The following is a 14857-nucleotide window of genomic DNA, read 5'->3' as shown; positions in this document are numbered from 1 at the left end:
GTAGAAATTTTATATGCAGATATCTGAGAGCATCCTTCACTATGCATCTCTATCTCGAAAAAAAAAAATTTACAAGTTAAATTTTTATAAAAAAAATAAAACATAATAATAAACGAATTATAATTTTATATATTTATATATTTATATAATAAAAATTTAAAATTTATAAATTATAAAATTATTTTAGCACGCAAAGTTTTCCGGTACGCAGAGATAAACGTTATCCAAAGCATCTATGGAAAACGAGGGACGAAACGCACAAAGATTCAGACCAGGATCGCAATGGTTTTATCACATATATTCTCCTACATCCAGTCTATAGACCCCGACAAAGAAATGCAGCAAATAGGTATCACACAATCCACCTCCACTCCCAGTATGTCCCCACTGCAACCAATCTACTCGTCAATAGGCTGTGCCCCAGTCGAGACAGCAACATTAGAATCTTCTTTCTTCCCCACACTTCCTCCAGAGCTACTCTTCTCAATGGTCTCGGCAGGATTGGTACCCATCAACACCGCACCTCTGGGAGTCTCCTCGTCTCCCTTCTTGGTTGTTCGTCTCTTCATGAGCGGTGGTGTAGGATGCTTGATGTTGTAGTGCGCAAAAGTATATGGCTCCTCGCCATGCACGGCATAGTCACCGACATCCAACTGTTCTTGAGTCATCCTCAAAGGAACTCTCAACACATATTTGATAAAGCACATAATCAGAGATGTCCAGACGATATTCCAGCCAATGATGAAGAGAGCTCCAACAATCTGAAGCCAGACTTGTTTTCCGTTCCCGTCAATGGCTCCTCCGGGGTTGGTGATGCCGAATGCAGCACAACCAGCTGACGTAGCGAAGAGACCTGTTCCAATGCCACCGACGAGAGCGCCGACAAAGTGGGTGTGGAAAACTTCGAGAGTATCATCAACGTGGGAGAAGATAGACAAGCGTCGCCCAGCAATATTCATGGAGACCCATGGGATGGTTCCAGAGCCGACACCGAGAGCGATGGCACCCCAGCCTAGAGAAGTTAGTTGGCATTCATCCTAGATTTCTCTTGTTATGCTAGAGGATAGACTTACCGGCAACAACACCAGCAGCAGGAGTAATAGCGACAAGACCAGTAATCATGCCTTGAATAGCTCCAATGACGGACGGTTTTCTGAAATATGCCAAATCCATAGCAACCCAGACGAGTGAAGAGACAGCGGTACAGATGTTCGTGTTCAAGACAGCAGCACCTGCATCGGGGCTGGCAGCATAAGGATCACCACCATTGAAGCCGTTCCAGCCAATCCACAAGATACCAGCTCCAACCAGCATCATCAAGATATTGTTTGGATGATTGTCCTCGAGATCCTCCTCTGTTCGAGGTCCAATCCACCACGCTCCAACAAACCCAGCCGTGCCTGCTGACAAGTGGATAACATATCCTCCAGAGTAGTCAATGACACCCATCTGGAATAGGAATCCGCCTCCCCATATGGAGAAAGCGCCGACCACATAAGAGAAAGTCAACCAGAGTGGCACAAACAGCATCCAGGCGAAGAAGTTCATGCGGCAGAGGTAGGAGCCAGCAATCAGGACGAGAGTGATAGCCGCGAAAACAAATTGGAAATACACCATGGTCGATTGAGGAAAATTCTGCGTCAAGTCTCCGGCGGGGATGACTGATTGCCGTAATTGATAGTCCATTCCTAGAAACAGTTAGGAATACAACATTCTCTAGGCTTGGAGAGACCTCATACCGATGGCAGGTCCAGGTCTGCCTACAAAAGGCAACATCTGCTCTCCAAATGCCGCTTTGTATGCATATACCACCCAACACAGCAAGACCATGCTAAAAGCATAGAATGCCATGAAGGCTGAGTTGATCGCCCATTTGTGCTTCACCCAGCCGGCATACAGAACTACCAAACCTGGTACACTCTGAAGAGCGACCAAGGAGGCAGCTGTGAGTTGCCAGGCATTGTCTCCCTTATTGAGCCAGTCTGGGTTGATAGGATCTTCAGCAGTCGTGTTCGACATCTTGTCAAAGATGTATAGGAACGAATTCGAGGGAAACAGAGGCTCGCGGACGCAAATCTGAGTACACACGTAAAGTATTCGGAGCTATGCTAAGTTATATATGAGCTCTACTTTGGGAAGATCCCGGACCCAGAGCTGCGTTTCTTTTTCCTTGCATGATCTTACAGGTCTGGGCATCCCGCGGGGCCGACGCACGAATTCCAGAGCAAACTTAATTGGGAACGAATAGGAAGGAATAACGGGACAAGAATTGTTGTGTGGATTGATCAAACACAGGCCCAAGAGACAAATCAACAGCTCAGGCCTTATCGCAACCGTGTTGGTGCAAGCCGAAAGAAAGCCACAATATGAGAGGGCTCAGCTTCAGTGAAAAGTTTGGAATCGAGGTATAGGCCAGGATGAGTCTGCATTAGGAACTTAACCCGGCACGAATCATAGAGGCTTGTCCATTATCGCGATACCGCCACAGTCAGGCTGTGGTTGTCTTTCAATCTGAATCTGCACGCGTGCTGGAAGCCATTCAGATGCTGGGTTCTGATAACGCCCGTGGGCTCCCAGACATGTCTGTCCTCGCTTAGGACACGACCACTTAGTTCCAGTTGGCTGGCGCTTTCCAAAGATAAAGAAAAGTCCGAAGGAAAACCCTACCGTAAAATTCTAGACTCGGGCGCTGCTTGGGCCAACGGCAGTGCGTCCCTTGGCAAGGCTTGATCACTTAGTGAATAGTGGGTGAAATGCAAAGCGCGGATACCCCACATTGCTTATCAGACCCCCAGCCATTTCCTCACTAGGGTGCACCCCTTCCTGCAAGCCACAATCTCACGCCTCCTGGCTCATGTGTATCAAGAAGAATTGAAACGCAATTTTACACATAGGAATTGGTCTCAACAACCACTTCGAAGAGGAGAGAAAAGTCTTGGCAAACTGAAAGACAGACAAACATCGTCAAAGATCCGTGAGAAGCTGAAATTATGATACCAAATACTAAGAGAGTCACTGGATAAACTTCCGGTTGCTCTCATGCAGCAGATTGAGTCAGGGATTCTCTCCAGATTGAGTCAAGGATTTTCAGATTGAATCAAGATCTCCGGAGTAAGATCTAGATTCCGAGCCTGTTCTTGATATGTGCCACCATAGGCTGACTGGAACCAATCATAATGACAGAATAAACTGAGATTGTCTTGTTATCTTCACTCAGAATGCTGACCATTGTCTGCAAAGGGACCTCCAAGTCCTGAAAATTTGACGGTAGATAGGAGATTTTTTCAATCACTCTCGCAGATAGACTCAAGTTTCAGGGGCCTAGCCGAGTTATTGGTCTTGTGATTCTATTTGGTGAGACCATTCTCCTTCACAAGAACGGCGTCTCCGACGCCTTTGATGTCGAGTACAGTCCCATTGGGTGCGTCTTGCCTGACTTTTCCATTGCGAACCTCTTCTGCAGTCTCCACTAAGATTCCAAACGCCTTTCTGAGATACCTTGCTTCCGCCAGGGGATTGGCACTGACGACTCTGACGACATATACACCTCCAACAACGCTTGAGGTGATGTAAATCTCGCCCCGCTTGTTGACTAACTCGTACACATCTTTGGTGATCCTGTCCTGTTCTTTCTTGTCCGCAACTTTCGGTACAATATTGAAAACCGTCAGCGCATATGCTGGTTTTGTGGTGATCTCGAAAAGATCTTTTCTGGTTTCAAGGAGGGCAGCAAATATTTCTCCAAATTTGATGTGCTTCCTGACATGGGCTTGAAGTCCCTTGACACCATATGTTCTAAGCACGAACCATATCTTCAAGCTTCTGAACCGTCGCCCGAGAGGAATTTGCCAATCCCGGTAATCCGTCACCAAGCCACTTTCACTGAACTCGTTGCGAAGATAGCTTGGCATTATTGACAGCGCATCGATCAAATCCTTCCTCTTCCGCACGAACAGACATGAGGCATCGAAGTTCGTGAGCAACCATTTGTGCATATTCATGTCGAAAGAATGGAAATGCTCAAATGAAGCTGTGAGGTGTTGGTACTCTGGACAGATCAAAGCTGCACCAGCGTACGCTGCATCAACATGAACCCAGATCTCTCCAGGTTTGTTTGGTGGTGCATATTTCGCAAGAGTCGAGGCGACAGAAGCGAAGTCATCGACAGCACAAGTTGCCGTCGTCCCTAACGTGGTCGTCAAATAGAACGGTTCAAGACCTTGAGCTTTACACTCTTGGAGCACTCCCTCCAAGGCAGCACCAGTCAAGGCGAAGTCAGTCTCCTTCGAAACGGGAATCGACCGGTATCTAACACCTGCGATCTGCGCTGCTTTCTGCGTCGAGCTGTGTGATGTTTCGCTTCCCAATGCGACAATTCGACTCCTCTTGTATGCAATAGCATCTTCGAGCTCAATACCGGACAAATGAGCAGTCGTTGCTCGAAGATATTTATCGCGTGCTGCAACCATCACGGTGACGATAGCCTCAGAGGCAGATCCTTGAATAACCCCTCCTCCATGAGTTGTCGAGAGGTAGCAGTCTGGGAGATTGAGGAGCTTAGCAAGCCAGTCGAGTACAACCGTTTCGAGTTCCGTGACGGCAGGCGAGCATATCCAATTGAAAGCAGGTGCTGTGAAAGCAGCAGAGTATAATTCTCCAAGCATTCCAGGATATGAGGACGACGCAGGAAAGAAAGCCATGAAGTTGGGCGATTGCCTGTGATGGTCAGCTAACGTAGGGGGAAAGTCTGCGAACTTACCAATGTGTAAGCCCCGGCATGATCTTGGCTTCGATATCTTTCTGGATCTCTGCCCATGATTCTCCGTCTTGTGGTGGGCCATTGGGAAGGATCTTTTTGAGATACCCGGGTTCGACGTTCGAAACGACTCTGCGGTCTGCAATCGTATCGTAGTAATTGACAACTGGTGGTATCAGTAACTATTAGTATAGAAGGGTAGGGAGTCACAAACTTTCGTCAATTGCGGAAGTGGCAGCTTCTCTGAACTGTTTTGAATCCATTGATTTGGTGGAACGAGGAATGAAATCTGATTGGACCTGAGAAGACAGAAGACAATGCTCTGATACAAATAAACGAAAGAGAGAGAGGAGTAGAGTCTATATATACTTATGAAAATACGATACAAGGCCGATGGTACCGATTGCCTTACCGCAAGCAAAATATGTTGGTGTGCAAGTTTGATAAAAATTGTGGTGAACTTCGTCAGAAGTGCGGAACAGGCCGCGCTACAGGCGCGGTTTCTGGCTCATTTTCCCCAGTTTCTTCGGGCTTTGGACGCGCTCAATAAGCATGCAGGAGAAACATGACAAGATCGCCCTTCTGATGACATCTTGTCATCTTTGTAGGAGTCTCTGCATTCTTGAGACCAATACATTACTCTCTTGTCCCGAGCGATAACGGACGGATAAGGTTACGTTGGATTGCCGAACCGAAGCTACTGTAGGTTTCTCCCGAAGACCTGCAAGCATCTCGGCCCGACGATTTTGAGACCCGGATTCGCTCAAAACCATCAAGTACGCCCTGCGGTAGCATCAAACGGAAAATCATGGATAATTGACCAAGATCTGACCATGATTTGACCATGATTTGACCATGATCCTCACACCTATTATGAACCATGATCTGACTGAACTTCGGATATTCAGCACCTTGAGTAAGATCGACCTGCTGAGGAGCGAATATGGTTTCGACTCGAGGAAGGTGGTCGAGGCGCTCCTTCGTAATCACTCTGTTGGCCAAATCCATACCCATATTAGACATCAACGACACCATCCCCTTTAAAACACCGATATACCTCTCCATCACGAAAGACCAAAAAGCTGGAGAAGGTCCAAGGTCGCGAAGTTGGTCTTCTACAAAGAGGTTAGTGATGCAAGCTTGATTAACAATGCAGCCAGTCGTAGAAGTTTAACGACGAAAGAAGCTGTAGAAGCATTCGGTTTGATATTTGAACCAGCCAAAACAAGAATGCAAGAACGAAGAAACAATGTCGAAGCGAGGCTACAACATCAACGACTAGCTATATTCAAGTAGCTTTTAGTGATCACAGTCAAACGATGCATTGGACAAGAAAAGCAAACATCTTCAAAGGGTAGAAAACCATAGAGAAGAGAATGACGAACCGAGGTGGAGCAGAGAGTGGTTGTTGATCAAACAAACTTTGATCCTCAATGGATCCTGCATGTAGTAAAGGGCCTCGTAAGTCTTGACGAACTCTTTGCATAAAACCCCAATCTTTTGAGGTGATCTTTCGGTGATTCCCCACTTCTTCGATCGCAGATATATTTCGCGTAAAAGCATGAAATTGCGGATATCTTGTTCACAGAATATGCAAGACAATTTTGACTGGGAAGATCGACACAGAGAGAGCTAGCCAAGTCAAAGCTGAAATGCGAGGAAGCTTCTCTGGTAATGAAGCACGCAGCAAGTTAGGGAGAAAAGACTCGAGAAACGTCGTCAAAAAATGAATTCCCAAGGTAAGCTTGAATTCCACGATGTTCTTTCATCAAGTATAGATTGACTAACACTATTGTAGCCTCAAGTTCCAGTGGCACCATGTCTGCAGCTTCATCTTTTGAAATTCCAACTACTGATCCTGCTTTGAGCACTGCTCCGACCGTCCTATCTGTCAGCTCCACAGTTACGGCCAACGACGTGTTTGATGCCATCCCCTCGGTCAATCCATCATATCTTACCCCAATCGCCAAGTCTTCTACGGACTCGACTTACAGCACTGGGCCAAATCCACAATATGGCAACTATCATGTCCAGCAATACAGCAACGCCGTAGTTGCTGTTCGCATGACAAGTGCTCTCAACACTAGCACCCTTGACGAGCTCGAATCTCAGATCAGTATTCTCACTCGCGAGAGAGATGAGATGTGTTCAACACCTCACCAATCCCTGGACCTCCAACTCAGTCGTCCACTACTGCTTTACCACACTCTGCAGCCTCGTATCAATATCTGGATCCCCGGATCTGCGAAACAGCTCCTGCGTTCGGAAACTCTCTTGGAGCCTCTGGCTCTACTACAGTTCCCAACACTCCTTGATCCCACAGACTTCGACCTTACTGTTCCTCCATACCTATCCTTTACAGATCCTACACAAGACAATGTTGGTGTATGTAACAATGGCAAAGGCTCTTGCCAGAATCTTCGGACCAAGAAGACTGCTCGAGGTTTTCAAGTATTGTGTGTGCCTTGCAAAGCTCAAAGAACAAGTGCACCGGGGAAGACTGGGGGGAAAGCGTTGAAACCTACAGAGAAGGTTGTTACGGCGGTGGAGACGGAAGAAGAGAAGCAGCAAAAGAAACGAGATGTCCTCGACAAGAGAGCCCAAAAAGCTACTACAGTAGCTCGTGATACTGATATCGGTACCCAGCTTGCGGCAATGTCTGGACGTTCGTAACGTTCGCAATAATGGTTCAGGCTTTGGGTATCTTTGGGGTCTTGGTTTCTACTCTCTTGATACGTTCTTTTTGATTTGTCGAATGGGATTACTTCTAGCAAGGTTCCCTTGACTCCCCATCAGAATATTAGGAAGGTACGAACGTTCCGTTTTGACAGGAGAATCCCAGTCTTGGATTTAATTCCTGTGTCGCATTCAAGCATACAACTGTTGGTTGGCTCAAATCTTGTGGTATAACCTGTATGTTCTCCAAAGCAAAGTTTTGGCACGAGGTATTTGTGTTGCACTCAATCACCACAGCTTCTGTATGCAGCCCAGGAACCTCCTCGACCAATCCGACATTATACCAGCACGGGTCAGTAACGCAACTTCCGTCTCCAGGAGAAAACGTATTGATCGTTCCAGTGAAATTCGCCCAGGTGAAATCTTGCATAACTACAGACGAGTTATTAGGCCTTTCACTGACGGCACCACTTTCGAGCTGCGTCTGTGTACTGCCTTGATTTATATACGTCTGGGTAACGAAGACGGGGTACGTGACGTTATAAACCCGCATATTAGACCAAGTTATGTTCTTGGCCAGTCCTTGGCCTCCGACCCAAGATTTGAACCTAGCTGCGTATACTGCATTCACAACAGTTATGTCGTCAAAGTGAATGTTTGAGACATTGGCGAAGGATGCTTGATTCTGTCCCAGTGAACCAATTGACATCCCATGACTTTGGTACCCAATTGTCCCGCCTCGGAACAGGACATTGTGGGACCCGGATTGTACGGCAATGGCATCATCACCATTGAATATGACACTATTGAGGATCTTGATGTCTGTTCCAGTAACGTCGAATCCGTCCGTATTGAAGGGGAAACTGCCGCTTGTAGAATATGCGTCGATGATGGTGTCGGTGATGGTTATGTTACTTCCGATCAATTGAACGTTCCATCCGATGGGTTTCCGGGACTTGAAATAAGACATGGACCCATTGGTCGTGTTGAAGGAGAGAAGATGAGGACGATTGGCGATTCCGGTACCATTTACTGAGTTCGCATCCCACCAAGCTTGACCATAGGAATTAATCCAACTCGTCGAGACGTTGGATGTACCGACATAATCTATGTTCGGTCCGGCAAACGTGAACCAATAGAGCGCAGACGAATAGGTAAGAGCGTTGGAGGCATTGACAAGGTTCTGAACAGCAACGACATCTTGTGGCAAGTGTAGATTACCATGCATCAATATTGCGACATTTGAGAGGTTCCCAGCTGATATTGGAGTAAAAATGTTATAGTCAACCCTCTCACTGAAGACTATGACCGAATCTCTTGAGCATTTTGCGAATGCTGCCGCAACAGCTGGAGAATCATCCGCAGAGCCATTTGAAGATATGTACTGAGAAGGTATGACACACGCTTTGCTTCGAGGAGGAGGGCAATCTGAAGAAGCAAAAGCGGTGAACGCAGAACCAAATAGAATAAGAGATCTCAAAAACATTTTCTTGAACTGATTCGGAGAAGCGGGCTCTATATTTCCAAGTTTTTCTTACATACACAACGTCGGTGGGCGACCGCGCAATTTAAATGTATGCCAAGCTTCAGTCAAATGGATGTGCCCTTTTATTCTTCAGTCAAACATAGAACACAATGTTGAGTGACTATCAAATAACCCCACACGCTCGAAAATTTCAACCTTTTGAAGATACTGTGGGGCATGTCATCCAATCATTCCGGCTAAGTATAAACTTTTGGACTTTACGGATACGGTAGCGGGGTAATCGCAGATCCCCCGCAAAATTATTTTTCCTACAGGATGAACCTTCCGATACTGTGGTTCCTAGAATTGTAGTAGAGCTTACAGTTGGTGGAAAATTATTTCTCCAGTTCAGCATGTCCGAGCGATAAATGATGGTTTGCCATATTCGGGTCGGGTATCCCTCAGCGCGAGAAATTGTCAGCTCCTGTATGGACTCCAAGAATGGGTCGCCTCCTACAAATTCGAGGACGGAATACCTTTCAGGGTACTACAACCCTTTTGGTCTGACGGTGCCCGCGAGACTGTGCTTGGATATGCTGATGTTGTCCATTGGAATGAAATCATACTCGGGTCACTGGATCTGGATCGGGTACAAGCTAAAGATGCTGCCCGGAACAGATGACGGAGGTCATCCGGAACAACAATCGACCCGATACTTGGATATGCTGCGGTGACTACAGCATGACTATAGTTTTGAGCCTTATGCCATGCGCATGACTAGCGCAAAAGTGGATAAACATAGAGGCAAGAGGCAAATTGACATACCCGAGACGGCGTGTTCAGTACTCAATGAAAATAAAGCACACTAATTGACAAATATGACAGCTGACTCCACCTCGGCGATCATTTAGGACATGTGGGTAGAGAATGGAGATCCAAAGGGGTCACCACACTTGAGGTTCCTCTCGCTGACAAATCTTTGGCAAAGCTGCACAATTAGACAAAACTCAGAAAGGAGGAACTTGAAGAGTCATAGCGCAAGATAATTATATCGACAGAGGATGGACTCAACAAATCGTATGAGACGGAACGGTATCCATTCGTTTGGCTTCCCAGCTCCCCCCAAGCAAACAAAATCGGATGAACACAGCATACCATTACCAACCCTCCAGAACGGATGTCTTCATATGAAGTCCGCCAACTATGCGGGCAGTAATACCCCACGATATGTCTAAGTCTTCCGTCTCGCCATGTGGAGGTTTGATGTCAAAGCTACCAATAAGTTGAGCTAGAAGCGCTTTGTTCTCGGCTATGGCAAATCCTGTCCAATAATCAGTCAACTTCATTCGATCGAGGGGCAGTCATTCTTACCTCTACCTATGCAACTCCTTGTGCCCGCGCCGAAAGAAAGAAATCCATTCTCTGTAGCGCCACCATTTACCTTGTCTTTCAACCACCGGTCTGGATTGAACTCGTGGGCATCTTCTCCCCAAAGCTTCTTCGACTTGTTGATAGCCCACATATGAACCAGTAACACGGTTCCTTTTGGGAATGTTACTCCACCAATTTCCATGGGTGAATGTACAATTCTACCTAATAGCGGTACAGGAGCATATACACGCAGGATTTCCTTGCTAACGGCATCGAGGTAAGGAAGTTTTTCTAGCATGTCCTCGGTGACTTCGATCCCTGAGCTTGGGCTTGGAAGATATTCACGAACCTCTTGGCGGAGGCGGTTCTGGATGTGTGCATAGCGAGGTTGAGAAAGAAGATAGATACCCCACGTCACGGCCGTCGCTGAACTATAAAGGACATTAGCAAGAACCCACCAGGCAGTGCAAGCACTCACGTTTCATGGCCGGCACCAAGCAACGTCTTGGATTGATCAACCAAGTTCTCGACGCCAAAAGCACCGCCTTCCATCGCTGCAGAGATGATATCTTGATGCACAAACGTGGAACCTTCAGTTTTTTCTGGCTTGTCGTGCTGACGCTTGGCAATAAACCCTCTGATCCATCTCGTCACAGCATTAACACCTTCTCGTAAGCGCTTTGAGTGCTCGATTGGTAACATATAAACCAAAGTGGGGTGGGTAAGCAGGGACAAGATAAAGAACATCCGGGAATTCTTGTTTGGGAGGAACGCAGCACGATATGCAGTGTTAAGATCGGTCTCCGGACTTGAAAGGGCATGGAACGCAGAGCCAAATCCAGCGAGGCCAATGATGTCCAAAGAAACTCTACCAGCCCAGTCATCGAAGTCGACCACCATTGATAGATCCTTGGGGGAACTTGATTGAATTTGCTCCGTCATGAGACTAGTCATCTCGGTCGCCTTCGACCAGAATGTCGGATACAGATTTTTGATGACCTTATGATTGAAAGCTGGTAATAAATGTTTTCTTTGGTACTGTGATCCGTCAACACTGATCCCAAGAACACGTTGCAAATTTCCCAGTCTTCGAGGGCTAATCAGATATCTCAAAAAGGATCTAACCTTGTGGTCTTTGCCCTCTGCAACAACCAAGCCATTCCCTAAGATGCTTTCCATTATGACTTTGATCTTGGGACGCTTATTCAGGTGATCTGCTCTTGGTCCAAGCATCTCCGCCACAAGCTTAGGATCAGTGATTGAGATCATCTCAGAATTGAGGATATCCAGATATCGTATGATACCATTATTGGGAACCGTGTCCACGAACTCGAGGACTTCGTTTGGATTATATATCTTGAAGAAATGCTTCCAACTCTTTCTCTAGAACTGATTATCAGACAATTCATTGTCGAAGACTAATAACGTACCGCTGGACCAGGGAGATTGCGCAGTGGACTGAAGTAGACAGGTCTCAAGAACAACGACCAGATGAGATAGAGTAGAAGGAATATACTGCACGTCAAAAGCACTGCATTGGTGATTGATAGCGACGCTTGCGAGCTGTACGTATAAAGGTATGTCAAGGCGCTAGCCAGGGCTAAAGTTGTGAAGCTGGATGAAGGCATTGCGAGAATCCACAGACTTTTTTCAGACCGACGAGAAATTATAGAAAACAACAACGAGAATCAAATGGACTATCGCAGTATCTAGACTTACAGAGCAGCTTCCTTTGGTCTTGTATGAGACGATGATGGACACGGGGGTAAGATGCGCCGCTCACGCCGAGGCTCCTCGTACATTTGCGCGAAACAGAAGCCTGATTCAGTTAACAAGGGTAGCTTACTGCCCTCTCACTCTGACATCAGCCGGGTATTGGCTAGTAATCAGGGCGGAAATTGCTGTGAGGCGACACTGAACCATTCAGGCGCGTTGCAGGATGTATGATTGCGGCGAAGTCTGATACTGTATGTATGTCTGCTTTTCCGTCAAAACTCGTCCGGAATTCAAAGAATCGACAGCGGGGTGGCCGAGTCGCGATAGCATGGAATGCCACCAGCATAGAATACAACCAACTTGGAATATCAGCTTTGGGGGATTCTGGGTCAAATTTGAGCCTGCCTTCCAAGTCGCTGCTTTTCCATGTCGTTTGTTCTGTTTGGAAGAAAACCAGTCGGCCCAACCTACCGAGCAGAGCGGAAACGGCTGCCCGAGTTGGGCCCAGCTCTGTGAGTCTGGAACGATCGACTTCCTGCTATCACAACATGAAAGGAAATCCTGTTGCAGTAAATACCTAGTCCCAAGTGTAGAAAAGGTGGTCCGAGGGATTTTCGACATAAAATGGACACCTACCTAGTATGTATGTTTTTGGTCACGTGATGCGATGAATCTCAAGTGCCCAAACCCCACGGGAGCATATTGTACGGGATTTATCCGGGATTGATACAAGATTGCTATAACTTTAACCAGTATTTGTCCGGGAATTCTAGGCACTTAGTAAAAAATAAATGCTGAAATAGTCCACCATCACAAGATCTGAGGAGAGTATGTCATGACATATATGAATTAGAGCGTGCAGAATCTCACGCTAAACCGGGTATCTAAGCTCAAACATAACTCCATAAAACTCCAACCCAAAGACCAACAAGCAACTTATCCCTCCTTCTTTATGTCCCTTCCTTCTTCTTGTCCCCCTTCTTCTTCCCAGTCCCACTCCTTGACCGCAAGGTCATATCCGAAGGTGGAGGCGTCCGAGCCGACGACTTGAATCTCTTGTCCTTATTACAGTCCAAAGGTTCAGGCGAGGTACCGGAATCGTCTCCTTCGTCATCTTCTTGATCGGACGACTCGCTCCAAACCCTCTTTCTATCAAAGCACTTCTTTTGCTCCAACACCTTTTTCCTCGCTGGAGCTCCCTCCATCTTCTTCTCTGCTTCTACAGCTGCGCGGTGTAGTTCAGCATTCGAAATGAAGATGTCTTTAACATCAGCAGACCAGGCAGCGGGAAGGAAGTCTTTTGGGCAGAAGTCTGTCAACGGGATAGTTATCCCTTGCTCGGGGTTGACGCAGTTGCCGTCCGCGTCACGGAAGATCTACTCAAAATCAATATAAGTATACAGTTTGCGTGGCGTAACTTACTTTTTTCTTGATACCGTACTCGACCACATGGGGGTGGTCGACGTCTTGCCCCTGACCATTCGACACCCATGTGGACACCATACCCCTTTTACTTGGCGCCTTCTTCGTGCCCTTGTACGTAATGTCCAGGCCAAGAACCACCCGAGTCTCTCCTTTCGAGCCAAGAATGTAAGACTCGGCGATTTTTCTCAGGTCCTTGAACAGTTGACTGTGGACAACCTCAATGACCACTGACGGAAACTCTGCTAGGCGGAAGGTGAAAGAGCCGTCAGGACAATGCTTGTCACCAGCGACCGCAGTGGTTTCGAGAGCCACAACACCGGCAGAAGCTTCTTCTCTGATATCGGCAATGAAATCTTTAACAATTTGAGTAGCGATAGCACTCATAATGTCAAGTTGTTGTCGAATAGATTTAACAATCTCCGCGCCGGCGATTTCGTGTTTGCGTGTGAGCACTTTCATGATGAGGAGGGATTCGGAAGATAAATAATTATATCTAAAAGTAGTCAGCTAGTAAAAGAGAACAACACGAAGAATAGCATACCTAATTGCACGGTCCCAAAAATCAACAACCGTCTTGTGACTATCAGAGACTTTCTTCTCTAACTCTTCGAGTTCTTGTGGGGAGACAGAGAACTCGAACGAAGAAGGGGTGGAATCTGGAATCCCACAAAGTCTCCAAGTTTCGACCGTCTGGAATATATGCTCGACAGTAGACCGAGGCTTGTACTCGGACAGAGAAAGTCGGGGAGGGGATGGGTTTGATGGTAGGAAGGATCGCATGGTGGAGACGGAGGAAATCGAAGAGATTGAGGAGAAGACGGAAGGTGGTTTGGAGGCAGGAGCTCCGCTTCGGAAATATCACGAAGCGTGCTATCAGGCGGAGTGCTGTAGGGCATTGTCAATAGGTAAACGAAGATAGAATAGAACAGATCGTTCTGTTGATGGTGTGAACGCGTTGGGTGGTTGTGGTGATGGAGTTGTAAGATGAAGAAAGGAAGAAATGTTTTGGGTGGGGAAATCGCGCAGTATTAAGTTGACCAGCCGATCATAACGCTAATCTTCGCTTTATTTAAGTCTTTGTCTTCGAATCAACACCACGATAGTATAACTTATGATAAAAATATCAGCAAAATTGGATTCGAACGCTAAGACTTCGATCTTTTTTTCGCGATAAAAATAAATTGAAAATGTTGATAATCGAAAGTGTTATCAAGTTTTGGGTATCTAAATATCTAGAGGTTGAAGATAAGCGAGGTGCACACATTCACTTTCTTACATCCACCAGTGGGTGCCCGAATTCGTGGCGCACGGGCCAAAAACACCAAAAATCGCGAAACGCGATTTTTGCGATTTATCTATTATCACTCTAAACACTCACTATGGCCCCAACTACACGTCGCACAAGCCGCATTACCCCTCCGCCAGGCCCTTCTAGTGGCCACGAAGCT

At 46.6% G+C, this 14857-nt stretch overlaps 7 protein-coding genes across 7 annotated transcripts; 1 reads left to right on the top strand and 6 right to left on the bottom strand.

The window, feature by feature from the left end:
* Positions 1-307: 307 nt before the first annotated feature.
* Positions 308-2019, bottom strand: LY89DRAFT_789857 (ammonium transporter A; the record flags this gene model as incomplete). Its single annotated transcript, XM_018223304.1, has 3 exons — positions 308-1012; positions 1074-1688; positions 1740-2019. 3 exons carry the CDS (start codon positions 2017-2019, stop codon positions 399-401), a joined length of 1509 nt encoding a protein of 502 aa, XP_018061778.1. The 3' UTR covers positions 308-398.
* A 1110-nt stretch (positions 2020-3129) lies between these two features.
* LY89DRAFT_725906 (uncharacterized protein) lies at positions 3130-5336 on the bottom strand. Its single transcript, XM_018219013.1, has 3 exons — positions 4971-5336; positions 4760-4922; positions 3130-4716 (listed from the first exon to the last, which is right to left on the bottom strand). Exons 1-3 carry the CDS (start codon positions 5017-5019, stop codon positions 3348-3350), a joined length of 1581 nt encoding a protein of 526 aa, XP_018061777.1. The 5' UTR covers positions 5020-5336; the 3' UTR covers positions 3130-3347.
* Positions 5337-5343: 7 nt separating this feature from the next.
* On the bottom strand, positions 5344-5944 carry LY89DRAFT_366556 (uncharacterized protein). The gene has a single exon (XM_018207029.1). The coding sequence runs from the start codon at positions 5819-5821 to the stop codon at positions 5393-5395; it is 429 nt and encodes a 142-aa protein (XP_018061776.1). The 5' UTR covers positions 5822-5944; the 3' UTR covers positions 5344-5392.
* Positions 5945-6179: 235 nt separating this feature from the next.
* LY89DRAFT_366598 (uncharacterized protein) lies at positions 6180-7600 on the top strand. The gene is made up of 2 exons (XM_018207030.1): positions 6180-6495; positions 6555-7600. The coding sequence occupies exons 1-2, from the start codon at positions 6483-6485 to the stop codon at positions 7427-7429; spliced, it is 888 nt and encodes a 295-aa protein (XP_018061775.1). The 5' UTR covers positions 6180-6482; the 3' UTR covers positions 7430-7600.
* LY89DRAFT_712164 (pectin lyase-like protein) lies at positions 7557-8918 on the bottom strand (the record flags this gene model as incomplete). The annotated part of the gene is made up of 2 exons (XM_018217955.1): positions 7557-8860; positions 8891-8918. 2 exons carry the CDS (start codon positions 8916-8918, stop codon positions 7557-7559), a joined length of 1332 nt encoding a protein of 443 aa, XP_018061774.1.
* Positions 8919-9957: 1039 nt separating this feature from the next.
* LY89DRAFT_660737 (cytochrome P450) lies at positions 9958-12004 on the bottom strand. The gene is made up of 5 exons (XM_018212564.1): positions 11699-12004; positions 11394-11651; positions 10747-11306; positions 10269-10699; positions 9958-10218 (listed from the first exon to the last, which is right to left on the bottom strand). Exons 1-5 carry the CDS (start codon positions 11894-11896, stop codon positions 10055-10057), a joined length of 1611 nt encoding a protein of 536 aa, XP_018061773.1. The 5' UTR covers positions 11897-12004; the 3' UTR covers positions 9958-10054.
* A 1275-nt stretch (positions 12005-13279) lies between these two features.
* LY89DRAFT_366521 (uncharacterized protein) lies at positions 13280-14171 on the bottom strand. Its single transcript, XM_018207028.1, has one exon. The coding sequence runs from the start codon at positions 13866-13868 to the stop codon at positions 13371-13373; it is 498 nt and encodes a 165-aa protein (XP_018061772.1). The 5' UTR covers positions 13869-14171; the 3' UTR covers positions 13280-13370.
* Positions 14172-14857: the final 686 nt, after the last annotated feature.

The sequence above is a fragment of the Mollisia scopiformis genome (genome assembly GCF_001500285.1).
Source record: "Mollisia scopiformis unplaced genomic scaffold LY89scaffold_37, whole genome shotgun sequence".
Classification (NCBI taxonomy): Eukaryota; Fungi; Ascomycota; class Leotiomycetes; order Helotiales; family Mollisiaceae; genus Mollisia; species Mollisia scopiformis.
This window is presented reverse-complemented; position numbering and strand designations above follow the sequence as displayed.

What these genes read in the sequence shown, in the direction of transcription:
- LY89DRAFT_660737 (XM_018212564.1), bottom strand. Translation starts at nt 11,896, where the DNA reads ATGCCTTCATCCAGCTTCACAACTTTAGCCCTGGCTAGCGCCTTGACA. An exon ending in CAGAGGGCAAAGACCACAAG is followed by an intron (nt 11,307 to 11,393) that starts GTTAGATCCTTT and finishes GACGGATCACAG; the next exon opens with TACCAAAGAAAACATTTATT. An exon ending in AAGGAGTTGCATAGGTAGAG is followed by an intron (nt 10,219 to 10,268) that starts GTAAGAATGACT and finishes ATTATTGGACAG; the next exon opens with GATTTGCCATAGCCGAGAAC.
- LY89DRAFT_366521 (XM_018207028.1), bottom strand. Translation starts at nt 13,868, where the DNA reads ATGAAAGTGCTCACACGCAAACACGAAATCGCCGGCGCGGAGATTGTT.
- LY89DRAFT_366556 (XM_018207029.1), bottom strand. Translation starts at nt 5,821, where the DNA reads ATGGAGAGGTATATCGGTGTTTTAAAGGGGATGGTGTCGTTGATGTCT.
- LY89DRAFT_725906 (XM_018219013.1), bottom strand. Translation starts at nt 5,019, where the DNA reads ATGGATTCAAAACAGTTCAGAGAAGCTGCCACTTCCGCAATTGACGAA. An exon ending in CACTTCCGCAATTGACGAAA is followed by an intron (nt 4,923 to 4,970) that starts GTTTGTGACTCC and finishes TGATACCACCAG; the next exon opens with TTGTCAATTACTACGATACG. An exon ending in ATGCCGGGGCTTACACATTG is followed by an intron (nt 4,717 to 4,759) that starts GTAAGTTCGCAG and finishes TGACCATCACAG; the next exon opens with GCAATCGCCCAACTTCATGG.